This window comes from Thunnus albacares, chromosome 24, assembly GCF_914725855.1.
Source record: "Thunnus albacares chromosome 24, fThuAlb1.1, whole genome shotgun sequence".
In the NCBI taxonomy this organism is placed as follows: Eukaryota; Metazoa; Chordata; class Actinopteri; order Scombriformes; family Scombridae; genus Thunnus; species Thunnus albacares.
In genome coordinates, this window is record NC_058129.1 from 17,943,612 (window position 1) to 17,964,467 (window position 20,856).

At 36.8% G+C, this 20,856-nt stretch overlaps 4 protein-coding genes across 5 annotated transcripts in view; 3 read left to right on the top strand and 1 right to left on the bottom strand.

Moving 5' to 3' along the window:
* Positions 1–20,856, top strand: part of LOC122976244 — a 1,153,509-nt gene that overhangs the window by 859,338 nt on the left and 273,315 nt on the right. The gene's annotated exons all lie outside the window — the stretch shown is intronic.
* LOC122976283 (dynein light chain Tctex-type 3-like) lies at positions 1,685–5,685 on the top strand. Its single transcript, XM_044344697.1, has 5 exons — positions 1,685–1,798; positions 2,236–2,277; positions 3,855–3,978; positions 4,616–4,693; positions 5,545–5,685. The coding sequence occupies exons 1-5, from the start codon at positions 1,763–1,765 to the stop codon at positions 5,616–5,618; spliced, it is 354 nt and encodes a 117-aa protein (XP_044200632.1). The 5' UTR covers positions 1,685–1,762; the 3' UTR covers positions 5,619–5,685.
* Positions 5,835–20,010, bottom strand: LOC122976260 (cytochrome b-245 heavy chain). The gene is made up of 13 exons (XM_044344656.1): positions 19,772–20,010; positions 18,917–19,009; positions 16,054–16,164; positions 15,843–15,927; positions 15,116–15,264; positions 14,278–14,459; positions 13,265–13,397; positions 12,919–13,011; positions 11,472–11,725; positions 10,015–10,177; positions 9,644–9,790; positions 9,160–9,284; positions 5,835–8,494 (listed from the first exon to the last, which is right to left on the bottom strand). Exons 1-13 carry the CDS (start codon positions 19,814–19,816, stop codon positions 8,377–8,379), a joined length of 1,698 nt encoding a protein of 565 aa, XP_044200591.1. The 5' UTR covers positions 19,817–20,010; the 3' UTR covers positions 5,835–8,376.
* The window catches only part of LOC122976264 (growth hormone receptor-like), a 64,104-nt gene continuing 57,610 nt past the window's right edge, over positions 14,363–20,856 (top strand). Inside the window, exon 1 of one of the 2 annotated variants that reach the window (XM_044344664.1) lies at positions 14,363–14,451. The gene's annotated coding sequence lies outside the window, so the exon portion shown is untranslated. The remainder of the gene's footprint in view (positions 14,452–20,856) is intronic. The other variant, XM_044344666.1, reaches the window with a different exon arrangement.

Genomic DNA, 20,856 nt, shown 5'->3' on the forward strand with positions numbered 1-20,856 from the left:
TATTATTTGTTTTATTGTGTGGCACATGTTTTCTACTCATCAGCTGAGCCTCAAAGAGTGTGTGTGTGTGTGTGTGTGAGTTTTAAACTGTGAGGATGTAAATATTACTATTTATTGTGACATGGTCCTTGAGCACATTTGCACTTTTAATGTGATCTGTATGCATTTCAAGGAGATGCATCTGTTTTATATACTGACATGATAATCTCATTTATCTCATGTTTATGTTTTTTTATGATTTGGGATTTTTTTTGTGATATCAGTAAAGCATTTTGATATAAAGCTGAGTGTGATTCTTCATTTTTATTTTATTTTATTTCAGGGGTTACACATCACAGCTTCATCGCTGTTTTACTCATTTTTTTTAAGTAATCAACTCTTGTTTGATTTCAGGGTAACTGCAGGTTTGGAAAAGTCTTAAAAAGCATTGAATTCAGGCCTTAGAGGGTATTAAAAAGTCTTAAATTTTATGTACAAAAGTCTTATATTGATCGCTGGCTGTTGAGAGACTTTACTAGAGCTGCAACGATTAACCAATTGGGCAATCAACAAAAAATTAATCTCCAAGTATTTTGATAATCGACTAAGTGTTTTGAAGCATTTTTAAGTAAATAATATTGAAATTTTCTTGTTCTAGCTTCTTAAACGTGAATATTTTCTGGTTTCTTTTGTCCTCTATGACAGTAAACTGAATGTCTTTGGGTTGTGGACAAAACAAGACATTTCCAGTTGCATCTTTGACTTTGAGAAACACATTTTTCACCATTTTGGTGAAAGTAGTTTGAACTACTTTATATACAGTTAGCTAGTTTAGTCCAGTGGTTCCCAACCTAGGGGTCGGGCCCCTCCAAAGGGTCAGCAGATAAATCTGAGGGGTCGTGAGATGATTAGGCTAATCTTTGATTTTTGCTGAAATATTGGATCATTTGAACATTTATTGAAATGAAAGCATGTGAGAAGTTTAGAGGGAAAAATCACTATTTGGTGGAGCTGTTAACAACTCATAGACATGTGAAATGTGACCCCGACTACACACTGCTTTTTGTAAGACGTCAAAAGACAAAAAGGTTGGAAACCACTGGTTTCATCTTTAACAATGTGTTGTATTTTAAAAGCTTGTTATATTATCCATTGTGTCAAATCTTCATCTGAAAAGTAACTAAAGCTGTCAAATAAATGTAGTGGAGTAGAAAGTACAATATTTCCCTCCGAGATGTAGAAAGTAGCATCACATGGAAATACTCAAGTAAAGTACAAGTACCTTACAATTATACTTAAATACAGTACTTAAATAAGTAAAGAAAGTAATTACTTTCCTCCACTGCCGCCAGTAATCCAGATGAAGAACTGATACATTCAAAATGGCCGCTGTGAAAAAAGATAAATTCCGTTAAAATTTGGCTCTAAATTAAACTTGAGATGGCGGCAGTGAAGGACGACACAACGAAAACCACGTTTCAAGTGTCAGAGGTGAGTGTAGTTAAAAAACATTGGTATTTTTCACCTATTTTAGGGTTTATTAATCGACTAAAGTGAAGTGAAGTTAAAAGTAAGATATGTTTTCCTACCAGCGGGTGTCAGCAGTCAGCTAACCGCCCTTCTTGCCCGGGTTTCGGTCGCTCTCTTCGGTCGTCGTTGACTGTGTTTGACGGCTGGCAGGAAACGAGCCTCTGTGATTTTTCTTCGAGCAACTACTTCGTTGTTTTTCCTTCCACTGTTGTGTGGAAATCAAACACTGTTAACCACTTTGGATCTGCGATAGATGACAGGAATGGAGGAATATCATAACGGCAGCGAGGTTTGTCCCTGAAGAGACTTTTTAATTATCTATGACGGTAGAAAGAAGCTAGTCAGCTAACGTTAAAGGCTAGTTAGCTTAGCCGCCCCGAACGTTAACGTCACACCAAACATTATTAATACAACTGTTTGTTTCGGTTAAAATAATTACTTTACGTTGTATATTATATTTGTAACTAACTATACACTTGCACATGTTACTTACCATGTTGTTGAAAGCGATGTTATTATTCTCAGTGATGTTTTAGCCTCTGATATTTAACTACTTTAGGATTTAAAAATGTTGTATATTTTCAATCCTTAACCTCAAACTGAACCGTTTAGAACATACTATTTCCTACGGTGTAGTTTTCTGATTAAACTGTGGATGTTTTCAGTATTGTGAGATATAAAATAACCTTCGCTGACTCATATTTATCTGTTATTTCCATTTTTCAGGGCTCTTTCAACTCTGAAGAGGCTGATAATATTGTCAAAGAGGTAATGTTTACACATCATTATCAAGTTTACTGTTATTTCCCTCTAAGTAGCGTTTAAGGTTGTAAATATTATATATTTTACCTATAATTAGAGCGTAATGACGTAGTTATTTCCGGGAAGCTACCATGGAAATTATGGACATATAAAATAATGTGTTTCCCACGAAATTTTAAATGGATTAGTTTAACTTATTTTCACATACATATAACATATTACCTAAATATATACTGTAAATATATCCACTGACATTCAGTCATTAAATGAACAATACATAAAAGTAGTAAGAACAACACAAACATACCAATAACAGCCTGAATGAACCCTCAACACCTCTACACCCATTATCCCCGTCTATATTTAACTTATATTTGTACAATAATGTGAAATAGAGCTGCACTGATTAGTCAATTAATCCACTGACAAAATTAATTGTACACTATTTCAATAATCAAATAACTGTTTTAGTGATTGTTTTAGGAAAGATGCCAAAACATTTGCTGGTTGCAGCTTCTCTAATGTGATGATTTGAAGCTTTTTTTTTAGTGACACACATGATAATAAACAGATTATATCTTAGGATACTGCACAAAACAAGACATTTGAAGATGTCATAATGAACTAGAAATTAACTTTAGAAATTATGACGGCATTTTATAGACCAAACAATTAGGCCTGTTTGAGAGAATAATCATCAGATTAAGCGATAATGAAAGTAGTTGTTAGTTGCAGCCTTACTGTGAAACCACACTATATTGTAGAGGTGTATATCTGCTGCTAACATGTCATTATCTATTCATGTGCTGATTATTTTCTCTCTTTTTTTGCCTTTAAAATGTCATAAAATAGTGAAATGGACCTGCTAAAACATAAAACAGTCCAAGTTAACATATTTACAATGCTTATGTTAGTCAACAACAAATATATTCAGTTTACAGTTATATATAACAAAGAAAAGCATAAAATAATCACATTTAAGAAGCTGAAACCAGTAAATATTTAATCAATAAATCTCTGCAGCTCTACAGGGGTGGGACAGTAATTCATTATATAAGATGTTAAGTTGTGATAAGAGAATAAAAAAAGAGTTTGTGTGCTGCTGTGAGGTTCAACATTGATTGAGATATTCAGAGGGTAATTAATAAAAGGCAATAATGTCAAAAATTTTGGGACACATGATAAAATAATGACTTAAAACATTTGTCACGTACAGTATGAAAGAAACCTCTGCATAGATAGTGTACTGAGAGTTGTTAAGTGTTGTAATGTGACACATTAAAGAGAATATATAAGAATAAACTTACAGAAACTACCTCTAATATTTCTGCTACACTCTGGTTTTTAACAGAATATTTAGTGACGAGCAGAACAGTGTTTTCTCTTCATCTGAGTCCCCTCCAGTGAAACAGCACCCAGTGACTTCCACATGACTCTAAACACTGCTGGGCTGTGTGTGTGTGTGTGTGTGTGTGTGTGTGTGTGTGTGTGTGTGTGTGTGTGTGTGTGTGTGTGTGTGTGTGTGTGTGTGTGTGTGTGTGTGTGTGTGTGTGTGTGTGTCTCTCTCTCTCTCTCTCTCTCAGTGTATCGAGGGCGTCGTAGGCAATGACGACTACAACCAGACTCAGGTGAACAAATGGACGGCCAGCATCGTGGAGCGCTGCCTCACACAGCTGGTCAAACAGGGGAAACCGTACAAGTACATCGGTGTGTGTTTGTTTGTTTTTTGCAATAAGAGGAAAATAAGACAACGAGCTCTTTTAACTGCCTGCACTTGTCATAAATCGCTGGTTTCATCCTGATGAACCTGTTCACGAGGAGACGCTCGTTAGTGAGATCATTAGCATAATCCACGCCCCTAAAACTGCCGTATAAGGCTTCATGTTCTGCTTGTTTGTGGGGGAGTTCACTCATAAAAAGTTCTCAAACAGTGAAAACACCACGCAGTAACAGTAGGACACCTGAAATAATTATAAAACATGAATCCAGCTAAGATGTCATCAGAGAAGCTCTCCTCAAAATAAATCATGCACATCGTCCAAATTTAATTTTTAATCTGATCTGTTCAGTTAAGCCCTTTTTTTCATGCGGGGCGTCTCAGGATGATTTCACAATAGCAGTTAAATATTAAAAATAATATACTAAATGTAATAAAATGATTAATATTTCTCTTTCTCTGCATTTGTTTTCTACTTTTAACAGTCTTTCCTGCTGCTCTGTTCTTGTTGTTGTGTAACTTCTTTTTGCTAATTCATTATTTGAGTGCCTTTTTCAAAAGCGCTCTATAAATAAAATGTGTTATTATATTATTTAAATGTTTATTGTGACTGTTTTGTCCGTGCAGTGACGTGTGCTGTGATGCAGAAAACCGGAGCCGGCCTCCACACAGCTAACTCCTGCTACTGGGACACCGCGATGGACGGTGAGCAAAACCTCCCACAGCCAGAGAGTTCTCAGTCTGATCAGGTGTTGTTTTGTCATTAAGGAGGTCCTGATCAAGTTTTTCTGGCCCTGATCCGAGACCTTTCATTTCAGCTATCTGCTGATATCAAAGCCGATCTGATACTTATATTTACATGCAGCGAAGTTGATTTAATGTGTATTTGTCACATTGAAATAACAGCTGCAACCTTCTGACTTTGGCGCATGTTTTATTACGAGCTACTTCATCCGAATACTGAAAGTCCTGGTTCAAAACTGTTAAATTGATCATCTTAAATTATGAATGAAAGTTTAACTGGAGAATGTGAGTCCTGGAATTGACGCGATGTCCAGAGAGAAGATGTATCACTCTGTTGGAGTTGTTTGAACCACAAAAACGCTCACTCAGTACTGAAAAAATAGGATATAATAATGATAATAAATAATTGTAGGTCTTATTGTCCCTATTGGTTTTTCATCATACTTTCATACTTTGGCCGATATTATTAAATTGCATTCTGTGTAGAACTAAAAAGGTCTTAAAGTGGACATATCAGCTTCTTCTGGAATATCCTGTTATGATGTCAAAACTTGAGTTTAGAATATGTAGAAATCTTCCCTGCAAGTCAAAAACCAGGGCTTCAACCCACTCTGAATGCTTCGTTTGCAACCTTTTTTTACTTTCCAGAAGATTTTATTATTTTTTTGAAAATTACATTATGCACATTAATTTTGGGAAGTTTTTCCACAGGTTCATTTGGCATCAGGTACAAACTTCTGGGCCGTTGAAGACCTTCAACTCCTGTATAATTTTCTCTTTTAACACTCGTTTTATTGTTTTTGTCTCTGCAGGAAGCTGCACTGTGAGATGGGAAAACCGCACCATGTACTGTGTGGTCAGTGTGTTCGCTGTGGCTGTCGCATAAGACACACACACACACACACACTCACACGTGTATATATATTAATAAATGATCGTCACTACCACCAGAAGAGGAGTGCAGTGTGCTCCTTTGAACAGCAGGGGGCCACCAAGTGCCACAGAATCCACATCCATGCTGCCTCGTTGTAGCTCGACCTTTAACCTCTTGAGGAAAAGCTGCAGAGAGGACGACAGCTGTTATTTGTTTTTCAGTTTTCAGCCTTTAAACATGAACATCTCTTGTGTATTTATCTTCTCATGTCACTGCAGTGCTTTAATAGCTTCACAATTAACTGTATTTATCACTCACTAACGCCTGACTGCATGCTGCTGCAGCTGCAAACAACACATGAAGTTATCTTCTTCTTCTTCTTCTTCTTCTGCTATGTTTTGTTATCTTATTATTCTGTGCATCATGTTAAAGAGAGAAAGAGGAGATTTTTGTACCTGGAGCAGTTTGCTGCAGGATAATAAACATGAAAAGATTTATGATCAAACAGCCGTCATGTCTTTCAAATCAAATAAAAGGCAGATAAATATTTCAATCAGCACCACCAGCAGCTGAATTCACTCATTCTTTTATTTGATTTTCATCCCTGTAGGTGAGAATTCTGACTTTGTTTTATGGATCCATGATATCCTCTTCATTTTGATGTCTCTATCTAAAATCTTTACACATTTTTACAGACTAGTATTTGTCCAAAAACATTGAGGAATTCATAAAAATGTGTATTTACTTGGGTTCTTGAAGTAAAGGCTGATGGAGCTGCTCTTTATAAGGACGTTCTCTTCAAATAAACTCATTTAACTGCCTCATAAAAGGCTCAATTTTACCACATTTACACCAAATTACGTAGCTCTCTGTAGGAAACAGTAAGATTTTCATGTTACTTCATATAATAAGAAGAAAATTGTCCTTTATTAGTTATAAAGATGTGTTACTGCAGTGATAAAAGCTGCTACTTTTAGCTCCTTTCAGCTATTCTCTAGTTGAAAGTGGAGTTTCTTCAATTTCTAAAGGAAGTCCTTGAAATTAGATGTGTGTCTTTGGCTCATAAAAGAACTTTTCCATCGCATTGATTGTGCTGGATGAAGGTTTTTATTTGCTTTTTGTGCACAGAAAGACATGTTTGTGTCTTGAAGCAGGACCACATTACACCCAACTGTAAGAGAATTGGTTTTTATAAAAAATTACATGAAATTCCTCTGGAATTCTCTATTAAGTGTGATGTAAAGAGAATATCGTAACTTATGAGGATGGGTCACAAAGTGTCAGGAAATGTAAAAACAGATAAGTTCCTTTTTTGGTTACACAACAGGTTACAACATTCTTAGACTGAAAATTGCTTCAAGATCTCTAAAAGATTGACTTAATTATCAAAAAAAAAGGAAGTTCACTTGGTCAGCGGAGCAAAAAAACTCAAAACAGTAAAAGATTTCATGGTGGAAAAGAAATGTCTTTGCATTTATTATAAAACTTTTAAAACCAAGACGACATGAACACTTCTCTCCAGCCTGTTTATCCTGTGCAATCGCAGGAAAAACATGAAAATAATCTTAAATTGCTTTATTTTTCCTGCATCTTCTAACTACTTTCCTGCCTCCTTGAGGTTTTTTCTTTTGACTCTTGTCAATGACATTTCTTACACTGACACATTTAGTTTACTTGTATTTCTGTTCTTGATATAAAGAGAAATTTAAGCTCATGTTGAGGCATTAATGGCTGCTTTTTTTTTACATCATCCGACAGTTTGAGCTTAAAAGTTCATTATTTACTTCATAAATAGCAGTTGGACTGAAAAAAAAAGAATTCTGAAGCATAAAGTCCACCAACCAGAGATTTTCCTGAGCTTTCAGCCACATCTCATGGTCATATGACAACAAGTGAACCATCTCCATGACAACTGAGCAACCTCCATGCACTGTGGTCATGCCCCGGAAGAGTTCTAATAAGTGGACCAGGTGCTAAAAATTTATAGTCAAATCACAGACAATCATTATTTCAGATTGACTGTCACTAACCATTAGTTTTATTATCAATGAATCTGTCAATTAGTTTTTTTTGAATAATCATTTCATCTATGAAATGCAAGAAAAAGATGAAAAATGAAATATATAATCTGTATAAATACACATAGCTGTACTTTTGCAACACAAAAAGCATGGAAGCATTAAGCAGCTTGTTTCTGATGCTGCTTTACTTCCTTTTATTCCTTTATTTTTCTTTTTTTGGCTCAGTCTCACACTGTGAGCTACTCGACAGCTGCCATGTAGCAGTCAAAGTTTCAGTACCTTGCTAAAAAGCGATTCGGCTCTTTTAAGCATTATTTTCCTCACCATGTTTAAGAACCTCCTCAGACATCGTGACCTTGTCTAAGCACAGAGAAAAGTAAATGAAATGACAGAAACAGGAAGGACAGTTTTGAAATCAGCAGAGCTTCATCTTTTGATGTAACACAAAAGGAGAAGAAGGAAATGTGGAAAACACCGCAGCGTTAATTTTCTCGCTTTTGAGCAAGAACGGTATCTTTGCAAAACGTGGTGAGGAGGAGAGCGGTTGGTGATGAGCTGCCAGACATTTTTAGTTTTGATGGAGAAACACTGCAGCCTCCAAACTTAATTCTACAACATTCAAAAAACATCAAACAAGACAAATATTGTGATTTAACGTGCTGGAGCCCTGATGACCCCATGACCCCACTGCTACTTGGGAAGTTTCCTCGCCGTTTATGTTGTACTGGTCGTCGTCCAGAAGTTCTTTTTTAGAAGTTTTCTTTGTTGAAGATGAACTTGACGTCAGCTTCTGAGTGAGACCGACACTGTTTCCCCAGAGATTTGCCCAACTGAGGCGGACCGCACAGGAAAACTCCAACTTTAGTTCTGAGGAAACAAACACAAGCTTATTTATTATTATTAAGGTTATTAGGTCTATATAATTGTCAAAGAATCACTGTAACCATATATTACACCTTACAAAGTCTCAAAGTGATTTTAATGGTCGCCTCCACAAGATGGACAAGGTTTTAATTATTCTTGCTCACTTGCCTTGCACATTACGTCCTTAAAAATATGATGTTTCAATTGTATTTTACATTTTTGCAAAGGAAAAAAAAGGATTAAAATCACGAGTTGTCCTCAAACTTGAAAAATATTGAGTAGTAGTAGAAGTAGTAGTAATGGTAAAAGAAGTGGTGGACGTAGTAGCAGTAGCAGTAGAAGTTGTAGTAGTAATAAAAGAAGTGGTGGTAGTAGTAGAAGAAATAGTAGTATAAGAAGTGGTGGTGTTAGTAGTATTAGAAGTAGTGCTGTAGCAGTTCTATTAGCTATTTACACATCTTCAGTAGTTGTAGTAATAGTGTGAGTAGTGTAGAGAGACACTTACACTCACATTTACTTTTATCATAAGGAAATGAAATCATTTCCATTAGATATTCCAGTCAGTGATTATTGTGTAACTGGGCGTATTTGACATCATGGACTGAATGATGAAGATAAAATGTGATTGTGTGATTGTGTGTGTAAAATAATGTGATAAAGAACCTCACCCCGGGTGCTTTGTGGCAATATTGGTGAACTCATTGTCCCAGTTGGGTTTCCCATAAAGAGTCTTCTGTTTGAGCCCTGTGATTGGATCGTTTTCTGCTTCATGGTGAACACGGAAGTGAGCAGCCTGAAAAAAAAACATTTCATATTTCAGCCGACAGAGACAGTCTGAGCATATATATCTTGGTTGTTGGATGAAAATTAGGACTTTTCAAGCAGCAAAAAACACATTTAATCTTAGTTAACAAGCACATATATTCATTTTTCATTCATATTTTTCTTCTTGAACAAGTCTTGATGATGGTTTCTAAAGCCTGAAAGGTCAGAAAAGTTCCTCAACACATACAGAACTTCAATTAAAGTGAAACCAGAAAACTAACCCCCAATTGAATGGACACTTTATAGCTTTATATTCTTGGTTTAATACAAAGAAAGGAGTTATTTGTTGTATCGGTCAAATATCACATGAGAAGGTGTCCCTCCTACCTCGGTCTCCTTCCAGCGGGTGAGGTAGATGTTGTAGCTGAGGAAGTTGGTCATGCCCTTCTCCGCCATCTGGCCCTCCAGGACCTGCAGCAGGTCTGCAAACCACTCGAAGGCCTGCGTCTCCGGACACAGCCAGTAGAAGTAGATCTGGGGAGGACAGCACCACATGAGAGTCACTTTATTAACCAAAATCTACTATTATTTACTGATAACAGACTGTCATATTTACTGTGGGAAAGAACGGCAGTAGGCTGAAGCTGATTTGGGTTTACTAATAAAGTCAAAAATGAACATCCATGCTTGAGAAGTCCTAAAGGTGTTAACAGATTTTATCTCCATGATGTTAATTTCACCCTTTTGGTGTCTCTCACCTTCTTGGTGAAGACATCCTGGTTGTTCTGGATGGTTTTGTACCACACAGACTTGAGGATGGAAGCGAAAGGAGTCACGCCAATTCCTGCACCAACCAGCATGACCACCTCATAACGAAACACGTCCTCACTGGCGGTACCAAACGGGCCGTCTATGGCCACCCTGAGAGAGAGAGAGATAAACAGAGAGATCGGTCACGATGGTCGACAGATTATACTATACACCCACAGCACAAACAGTGACTCCTTTTTGTGATATAGCATGATTAGTGCATGATTTGTAGCACACCCTTAATGTGAATTTTGGAGTTCCTCAAAGAAGTGTTCTGGGCCCTATTCGGTTTTTGCTCTTTTGGGTCATCTGCAGACGACTGTTATGATGCACAATTATATATATGTGTTTCAGCAGATGACTCAAGTTCTTTAACTGTTCTTATTGCTTGTCCTGGTTTCATTTTTTAAAAGTAAATAAGCAGAAAAAGGAGATTCTACTCTGAAGATTGAAAGTAGTAGTAGAGAAGCTGCACTCAAAAACTGTTCGTCTGTCCAAACAAATTAAGAAAATACAGATATCTATCTATATTTTATGTCTCAATTTTAAATCGCAGATCTTTCACATCCTTTTTAAAAAAAAAAGTTTCTAAAGTTTATAACAAGAAACTTGTTGGTGAGACCGGTTCCTGTTTTTCCTCCCTTAAACTGTGATACATGTTTCCTCTTGAGCTCAGAATCTGAGAACAGCAAGTTCATTTTTAAGAATTATATATTTGTACTCTGGCTTTTAATTTAGCTGTTTATTTATTCATTTTCATTTGGTTATTTCTGTTCCTGTTTTCTATGAAGTAGTTTGAACTTTGCATGAAATATGCTATACAGATAAACGCATTATTATTAAAAGATAATGCAGAGCCAGTTTCAGTAAATCCACCCACCATACATGACAACCATTTTCACTTCTAGTCATTTCCACTTCATCTAGTGCAAACAACCGAAAATGTTAGGCATTTTGGAGCATGGTTGATGGTTGCTTGGGCCATTTTTTTTTTAACAAGAACAGTCAAAGTGAAACCAAGAAAGCAGCAAATGGTCCTGAAGGTAATTTCATCAGAGGCAGCGGCTCTGAATAAAGGTGTTGTTCTTTCAGTGTCTCACGAGAACTGAAAAACGCTCCAAATTGCTCACTGGGACCACCGTGGAAAGCTAATTTGATGTTGAGAAGATAATATTGTTAATATTGCAGGATTTCTACAGTCTCTTTGCTTCTCTGTTCACTCCTGAAAGGGGAAGAATTACAGCCACACACAATGAACCACTTAGGGCTGTAAATGTGACCCCCACTGCCAGCTATTCAAAAGAGTGCTGCATCGAGGAAGCAGGAGGGTGCAATCAAATATAATTACAGGCAATTTCAGGCACAGTTTTACTCTTTTCTTTCACCCCTTCCCCTGTTGTCATACTTGGGTAAGTTCCAGGCCTCCTGAGGCTCGGTTTTGTCTCCTCCGCAGGCCTCGTACAGTGCCTGAGTCCAGTCGCCGACAATACGGATGTGGGCGCTGAAGAAGTCCTCCTCGGGGGCCGAGGTCAGGGTGAAGGGGTGCCACTCCAGCCTGGAGACGGACGGACACTGGATGAAGACGTACTGACCCACCTCCATGTGGAAACCTTTCCTCTTCATCTGCAGCTCCAGAGTCTTGGAGGGGTGCATCACCACCTGTGGGCCAGGTACAAGGTACGGTGTTATTAGAGTTATGATTTGGGTTATTTGTCAAATAACAAGTATTTAATAAAACCTAGGGCTTCGACTAGTCATTATTGCCATTACTGATGAGTTTGGTCTATACAATGTCACAAAATGGTGAAAAATGCTCAAAGCCCAAAGTGATGTCTAAAAATATCTTGTTTTGACCGACCAACAGTCCAAAACCAAAAATATTCAGTTTACAATAATAAAGAACTGAGAAAAACAGCAAATCCTCACATTTGAGAAGCTGGAACTAGAGAATGTTTGACACTTTTGTTTGATAAATGACTCAATTGATTGATTAATTTACTAGTTGCTCAACAAGCTGATTCATTAAAACTAATTAACTCAGGGCTGCACAATCCTCTAAACTTGTTAATTTAATACAGTTTTTTAATCTGTATTTTAGACAATCATTCGGATATGTATATTTTTGGTAATCCTGTACAGAAGTATTTGTTCTTATATGGATGAGTGTGCTGTATTGTAGTCTAATTTTTTAAAGCAAAATGCCAGTTTATATGTTTACGTGTCATCTAAATTTGTTAGTGACTGCACAATGTGTTCATGAGTTATGGCAGTTTATGTCAAACACAACTGGCCTGCAAGAATATGCAAACTAGCTAGAAAAACTGGCATGACATATTAATAAAAACAAATTAATCATTGTTCTTCATGGCCATCCTGTTGTGTATCAAATTTGATGAAGAGTGGATGAAATGTGTAGGAGTGGAAAAATAGGAGGTTTTGCTTACTCAAACTAGCAATGCAAGAAAAAAAGTTGCTTTTTATGCCACATGGTCGTGCTATTTGCATTGGGAAAAAGACAGCTTCTTTCTTGGTCCATGGCTAAACTTTTAAAAAGTTTTTTGAAATCTGCTAAAAGTCAAACAGACCTCCAGGATAGAGAACATATCCTTATCTTTTTCAGATACAGTAAATATAAATAACGATAGTCCTACAAGGTAACTTATGTCTTTTTACAGACAGGTGTGGTTTAGGGACATTTAAAGCCCACTGGAGGTTTAACTCAGTTACATTTCAGGAATTTAGTTTAAAAAACATATGTAGGTCTTCAATGTCTTGTTCAAAAAAACTTTCCTTTATTACAGGTCCTAACTGTTTATATCCTCTTTTTAGTTTTAGTAATTAAACACACACACCTTGGTGATGACGACTTTCTGGTGGGATCGATAGATGCGGACGAGCCTCTCGCAAACATAGAGGATCATTGGGGCCAAAACCCACTTCCATGTCTGCAGAGAAGAAATATATTAAAGAATTTACAACATTATTACTGATAATTATAAAAATTATATTAACAGCTCAAAAGAACATGTAACTCTCTGACGGTTTTTTGATTGGTAGAAGGTTTACAGTCCTTTTCAAACATTTTAACCACTGACTGACATAACAACTTGGGAAATCAATAAAATAAAGTAGTTCCCATTTGTTCTTAACAATGACGATAGATGAAGACTACAAGGCCAGGCAGATTTCATAGCTTACCCCCGGCGGGTTTCCGGCAAACACTGGCACAGCACAGTCTGACCCATTTTTCCCCCAGTCCATAAACTGGGTTTCACACTCGTCAGGCTTATTTGTCTTCAGGCTAGCTAGTGTCTGTCCTCGCACAATCCGCCTATAGCCACAAAACACATGAATATTTAATAATCAGCATTATTATTATTATTGTTATTATAAGTAAAACTGGGGGAATCTTAAATCTTAAATTACATCTGCATCTTAAATTACATTACACATTTACATTTTCAAGATTATAATTGTACTGCATATCACATATATGTGTATATTTAATGGTATATTTTCAGTCACAACAGGAGCGTAGCTTTTGGAAGCCCAAACTGAAATATCTCGACTACTGGTTGGCTTGTTAAGAAATTTTGTACAGATGTTTATGGTTCTCTCAGGATAAATTGTAATAACTTTTGTAATTTCTTGACTTTTCATCTAGCGCCACCAAGAGGTTAAAATATAAATATGTCCAATACTTTGGTTATTGACTAATCACCCGCAAAACTAATGACATTCCCATCAGCCTCAACTGTACTTTGTGTTTAGTGCTACATAGCAAAACATCAACATTTCAACAAACTGAGATAGTGAACATGGTAAACGTCAACATGTTAAGATTTTCATTGTATGTCAGTATGCTGACTTTACCATGTAGACAACATAGTTTTTAACTGAATCATCTGCAGATTGAAGTCTCCTCAGTTGTTGAGATATTCATGAAAGGTCCAAACTTATGTGATGACAACCAAGCCAACAATTTGTGGATAAAGATGAGATGTGGTTGAAAGCTCTGGAAAAAGCTTGTAATTGGACCTTGAGTCAATACTATTTTGTCTATCTACTGTTTCCAGTGTCAAGAACAAACTTACTCAAATGCTCAAATTTATTGGGGTTTGGGGAACTTCTAAAGTGGTTTCACCAAAACTAAAAAGTCATAACACTTTCAGGTATTCCCCAAGAAGAAACGAACTTTGGTGGCATCCTACCCGTAGCCGTGGAACACCAGTCCGATGAAGAAGATGACAAAGAGGTGGTGGGTGTACCAGAACACCTCGAAGTACGACCTTCGGATGACCTCCATGGATGAAGTGATGATGAGGATGAGGGCCAGCGTGATGGCCACACCCGTCAGTCCGGCGATGGTGGTGAACATGACGATGGTAGGGTTCTGCATCAAAATACAGCTTTAAGTGTTTAAATCAGACATTTTGTTCGCCCTCTCATGGTTCATATGACACATATTTACTGGTGATCATTTTTTAAACCGTAATGAAGCAGATTTTATAAGCGATTCTATTATAAAAAATTAGGATTAAACTGATCTGATTTGTCAATATATAAGAAAATGCGTGTTCTTGCTACTGAAATGTTGCAGTCGAACCATTTAAAATACTGAAAGAAGTTTAAGTGGCAGTCAAAATACAGTTAATGCAAAAGTTTAAAAACAGTTAGTTCAAGCTTCAGTTCAAGCACTGAAGGGAGTTGAAAGTATTGGACCTGAAGTGTGAAGTGAAGAAAAAGTCCTGAAAGAAATTTGTGAAAGTGTATAAACTGAAAGGAGATGTCAGTTAAAGTGAAACCTTTCGAAGAAAGAGAGGCAAAATCTCAAATGACAAAATATCTGCAAAGACAAATATCCCCATAGAGGAAGTTTGTCAGATGAAGTAATACTACTTTTGCTATTTTTACTTTTTTTTTTTTTTAATGGTCACAAGTTTTAGCAATAAAGCAGAGGGAATTTAACAGATTTCAGCAACACGAGAAGTATCCAACAAATACAGAAACGAAAACAAGCTGCATGTTTTTCCAGTAACCATAACTCACCGTCTCATTGGTCCTGATGGGGTTTAGGAAGGCGGCATTGTCTCCGTTACCAATTTCAGACAAGACGAAGGTAAGAAGGCTGCTGTTGCGATTCAGCTGGGCATCCATGAAATACTCAAAGTTAAACAAGTGTGCAACAATGTGCACGGCTGCAAGGAGGTGAGAAAGGAGAAGTATGTTAGGACAAAGTGACTTTACATAAATAAAATCATACTTTGAGTCATGTGGGAAGCTGTCACGCTGTCAAATACTACTAATAGCTAATAAAATGTAATAAATGGAGTTTTAGGTGCAGTTGTAGGAAAGAAGGAGATTTAATCAAACACAATGAATTCAGTAGTTCAAAGGATGCCCAGAAAATGAGAAATAGTTCAATATTATTCAGGATCAGTACATAATTCTTTTATGGCGTATGAATATGTACACTGATATATCATCCTAGATATATTGGCAGAAATGCAGCTATAATTGTTTTACAGTCTATGTTTTTATGTATATTTGATCTTCTGCATTCAATTTCTAATGCAAATACTCCTGCATTGTTGTGTTTTGTTGCACAAATTGATAATGTGTAAACAGAAATAGGAAAAGAAATGGCTTAAAAATAGTTATCTGGGTTTTGCAGTGCTTTATCTTCTCTTCACTCTTTTCCAGAATTGATTTCTATTAGTCTCTGTTTACTTGCCAAATGTTAAAGCCTTCACACGTCTTTACATTAAAATAATACCTGTATGAAAGGCGATCATATAAGCCACCAGTTTGTGAAAAGTGAGGTTTCGGTCCAGTTGGCGAGCAGCTGTGCGGCTACATAACTAAACACAAAGCAGAAAGACAGGGATAGCAATCATCAAATAATTAGAAATGAGGAAAATGTTGTTAGAAGGTAAAAAACTTGGGGATGAAAGCAATCAGTCTGGATTAAAGTTGAGTTTTTATACCTGAATGGTGCCACGGAGGAAGGAGAGCAGGTTTCTGCAAACCGGCAACAGGATGAGCATACAGTTGAAGTTGAGGCAGGCGGCAGGAGCTCTGGCCCAGGAGAGAGCTTGCTGGGGGGTCAGAGAGAGTGTTGAGTTACTTCACAATGTAATCAGTTACTTTATAATGTTGATAAATGCTTATTTATAAATTGATAAATTGATGGGATCCATTAATCTTGAAAATAATGGTCAATTGCAGCCATATTGTAGTCTTGCTGATGAACTTCATACAGGCTAAATACATCCCCGACTCTCACCACTTCCTTTACTTTAAACATGTGAATCTAATATTATCTTTAACCTGAAACCCAACCTAAATCAGCTCAACCTCAACCCCTTAGCTCAACCAAATTTTCTACCCTTAACCTTTTCACCCTTTTCTTCACCTTAATCATAAAAGCTCCGTAAAGAACAGCAACTTTGGATATTGTTTGTCATATTTCTATAAACTGGTGGTGAAATATCATCCCTACAGGTGTTAAAAAAAACGCCTTTAAGAAAGTGCAACAGAATGTAAAAGCCTCATTGTTTCACTTCTGCTGACTGGAAGCCAGCTGGGCAGCCAGTGACATTGACTCAGTGTATCATGAAACCAGCCGTGACCACAGAGCAAAATTAAACTCACATCAGCCCGACTTCTTCCTCCTAAAAGAGAGTTTAACTGTAGATACAAGGTGGTGTAGATAATGTGATGTGTGATAAGATTTATTTATCGATTCTAGACATAAAACTGTGTGTACATAAGGGTCATAAGTGCAGACGTGGACGTGTGTATCACCTCTCAGGTGCCTGTGAATGATTTTGTTTGGATTTTCTCTGTATGAAAAACTCATTAAGATTGATTACACTGTGCCAAGTTTGACTACTACAGTAGCCAAGATAGGTCAGTGTGCTGCAACTTATGAAAACACAGGCAAATACTGTAGACACACACAACACAAGTAAATGAAGAAGCGTGTACAGTAAGCACAAGGAAATAGCAGGAATTTGTGTAAATTTCACAATGATCATGTCAGTTTATTTTAGTTACCAGAGCAACAGCTTGGGCTCAGTAGGAAAAAAACACCATGACAACTTTGTAAATCAAAAGTAAAAGTAAAAACACATATGCATGCACAGTAATATACATAATACAAATATAAAACATGACACAACTGTATGAATCAGATCAAACATTGTAACTACTGTGCATGATTCTGACATTACTGGCGACACGCCTAGCGTTAGCATTTTACTAATCGAAAAGCTATTTGTCAGTGTTGCGCCAGAAGCTTCTGTTGTTGTGTATGAATTGCTGTGTTTCTGTAGTTGCTGCATATCTGCTGTAAAATCTGTGAGTATGTGTCTTATATTCTGCTTATATTTTATGTGTTTGCAGCATTTTTCTTCATATGACAATAACAATTTACTTTGCGTCCTCGTTTTAGTGTTAATAATCAGTATATCAACAGTAAATGGATGGTTTATAACACACTACAAAGTAGTTATAAGCAGATATAAGCATTTATTAATGTATACATTAATGTATTTGTCAACAACTATAACTCTCCAGTGGTCACCCATAAACAGATTATGAATAACAATTGTAAGAAACCCTTTAACTGGAAAAAGGGTATTATGTCCTTAAAGGGTATGTATTATGGGTCCATACTTATGATGAAGGAGCAGTACGATAATTCTGGAGATACCTCCAAATTAGACATTTAATTAACCAGTATTTTCCAAATGCTCAAGTGACCCTGTCAAGACTTGATACCCGTAGTGAAATACTTGCTGTCTTCAGTAAGAGCAAGAAAGCCTCAAATGGCCTTGTAATGAGGAATGGAAACCCGTAAAAAAATCTTCTCGCAGGAGTAGGACTAGATTAGTGCAATTTAAAATTCTTAATAGGGTTTATTGGACCCCTGCAAAACTGCATAGGGTGGGGTTAAGAGAGGACCCAGCATGCTGGAGATGTGGGGAGGCCACCCTTATTCATTTGTTATGGTCCAATCCCAAGGCTCGGAGATGGTGGACAGAAATTCATGAGAATATTAAACTGGTCCATTTCTACCTGGCTTATATGTACTGGGGGACGCTCCCTGAACCCCGGACAAGGTGGATCCACAAAGTCATCATGCAGGGCTGAAAGCTTCTTATTTGGGAATGCAAATCGGTGGTTTATGGTTCACTTAATTACATACAGTAGTAGCCTATGAAGAGTTGACATACAGGATGGTAAATGCTCCATATGAGGTTAAGGCAGGTTTCTTCTGCTAAACAATCAACCCGCCATGCGAGTATCTTGAACCTATGAAGCGTGACTCACATTAGTGTGGTGATGTAGGCTTTGGTCATAAAAATAATGAATGACAATATAATAAAATACAGTTGTGACAATATAAAATAGGTCTTCAGAGGATAATACTGAACACACAATGTCCTTATATCCGCTAATAACTCATCATGTGTTATGAAATGTTCATATACTGCTACTAAATTCCAAATTTAGCAGCAGTATGCAGTGGGTGGGCTTCAGTGTCTGTTATTAATGCAGTATGATGTTGGTAGTGTTGGGAATTTCTAGGACAGCAGCCGCTACATTTTTTGAGGAAGTGAAAAGGGCCGGGTCCTGTTTTCACAAATAACTAATTTCATTTCATTTGTCCTACAACCGTCTGTTTGATTCTTGACTCTCCGTTGAAGCTTAAAGAAAGAAAATCACACTCAGTGACTCAGACTTTATTTACTAAACCAGTCATAACTGGCGGTTTCTTTCTGACTGACTTTCCGTTCTCTGTGTGAAAAATGAAGCAGAAGTGATGCTGCAGGACAGACTCACCCCGAGAAGCACTCGAGTGTAAAACCACCTCTCGACCAGGAAGTTCATGTAGAATTGGACAAACAGGTACGCGTTGATCCCCAGCCAAACCAGCTGAAACACACAACCATACACACGGCGGATTAAATCAAAACACAGCATCAAGTCAGTCTTGCTAACGAAAAACAACTTCTGTTCATTCATGCATGAATCAAGAAAGTCAAGTCAGATTGATTTATATAGCACATTTCATACGACAGGCAATGTGCTTAAAAACAAAAGCAAAGAAATAAGTAAAAAGATCATACATGACAAAAACATATAACATTACATATATAAAAACATATATGACAACATATAAAATTAGAAGGTACGACGGTATTAGAAAGATTATAATGAAATACTTATAAATGTTTACCAATATCGACACAATAATGTTTTTTGGAGACAAAAATATGAGCAATTTTTCATTTAAAATTAGACATATTGGGGTCTTTTTTGACTCGATAATGTTTAGACTAAGAAAAATGAATAAGTACATCACTTCACAACACATTTTCCCTCCAGAAAAGCTCAGAAATCGGGTTTTGGACCACCATAAAGAAGAACTGGCATATATAACTGTTTATGGAACAAATTAATGGATTAAACATTGAAAAATATCCAGATTAACAGAAAATTGTGCAGATTTTCTCAGGTTTCTGATCTAACAGCCTAAATATTTCTAAAATTCTGGCTTTACAATCACTTTTTTTTCAGTAAATGTGGTCTAAAACTATAGCAGGATACAGACGCAGATGGTGAAAGCAAACACGTAAAAACAGTAGTTTAGTTCTAACACTGAGAATTGTAATAAATAAAGCAAAATATACTCACAATAACAAAGATGGAGAGTCCCTCATTTGCAGCAAAGTTCCCCATGGTGAAAAATGTGTCTGTGTGTGTGTTGTGTGTGAGTATTTAATGTGATATTACAGGAGGAAGCGGGAAACAGTAAAGGAGGAAAGTACAGAGTGCAGCAGACTGATTACTCTTTTTATAACCTTTGTTAGGAACAAATAAGGAAGTGGCACTTCGCATTTTTTTAAAGGGAAGGTCTGTCGTCCTGCCAGCTGCTGATTTTCTCCTCCAATAATTCCTCCAGTTATAAAAATATACACTCTGAGAGGTTCTTTATCGAGCCTGAGTCACACAGTTGCGCATTTCGTCAGGGAAATTGCACCTTAAGCTGAACTTAAGTACTTTATATCAACTAAGGTGTGTCCTGCATTATGACCGTATCTCTTGACCCAGTTTTGTACATGAGTCAAAGACTAATTTTAAGTTGAATTTAAGGTCGTACGACAGAAAATGTGTGAATTCTCAGCCAGTAGAAACACTGATGCAGTGTGTATAAACAAATAAAGAAGTCATTATTACAATATTATTTTCTGAAAAAAGTCAGAAATTTCCTTGATAAATATGTAAATTGACTAATAATTACCCAGTAATTTGTCTGCAATTTAAACAAAATAGTAAATAACTATATACTGAATTACTGGAAACTAGTGGTGAATCTAAGTCCAATATTCACTCTCTTTTAGCTCTGTTTTTACTCTCTACCAACTCCTGAGGGAAATATCTTGCTCTTTAGCTGCTAAATGCTCCACTATGTTCACCAGCTAGTCTACAGCTAACTGTGTCTGTTTCCCGTTTGGTGCTGAGCAGGTAGTGTACAATGGCTTTTTACAGCTTTTTCTCTGAAAATGACGCTATGAGATGCTGAGAGTGAACCAAAACAGTAAAGTAGCAGCCGCACAGATAAACAACGAGCTAAAACTCACATAAAGCTCCGTAAAATATTCATGATAAACAAAAACATCTTCAGGTATTTGTTATTAAGACTTAAACACAGCTAGTCTGCTTCTTCAGGACTGTGGGTGCGGTTTCACCAGGTTTGCTTGACAGTACCATCTCCTTGG

What these genes read in the sequence shown, in the direction of transcription:
- LOC122976260 (XM_044344656.1), bottom strand. Translation starts at nt 19,816, where the DNA reads ATGGGGAACTTTGCTGCAAATGAGGGACTCTCCATCTTTGTTATT. An exon ending in ACACTCGAGTGCTTCTCGGG is followed by an intron (nt 16,165 to 18,916) that starts GTGAGTCTGTCC and finishes CTGACCCCCCAG; the next exon opens with CAAGCTCTCTCCTGGGCCAG. An exon ending in TCCTCCGTGGCACCATTCAG is followed by an intron (nt 15,928 to 16,053) that starts GTATAAAAACTC and finishes CTTTGTGTTTAG; the next exon opens with TTATGTAGCCGCACAGCTGC.
- LOC122976283 (XM_044344697.1), top strand. Translation starts at nt 1,763, where the DNA reads ATGACAGGAATGGAGGAATATCATAACGGCAGCGAG. An exon ending in AATATCATAACGGCAGCGAG is followed by an intron (nt 1,799 to 2,235) that starts GTTTGTCCCTGA and finishes TCCATTTTTCAG; the next exon opens with GGCTCTTTCAACTCTGAAGA. An exon ending in CTGGGACACCGCGATGGACG is followed by an intron (nt 4,694 to 5,544) that starts GTGAGCAAAACC and finishes TTGTCTCTGCAG; the next exon opens with GAAGCTGCACTGTGAGATGG.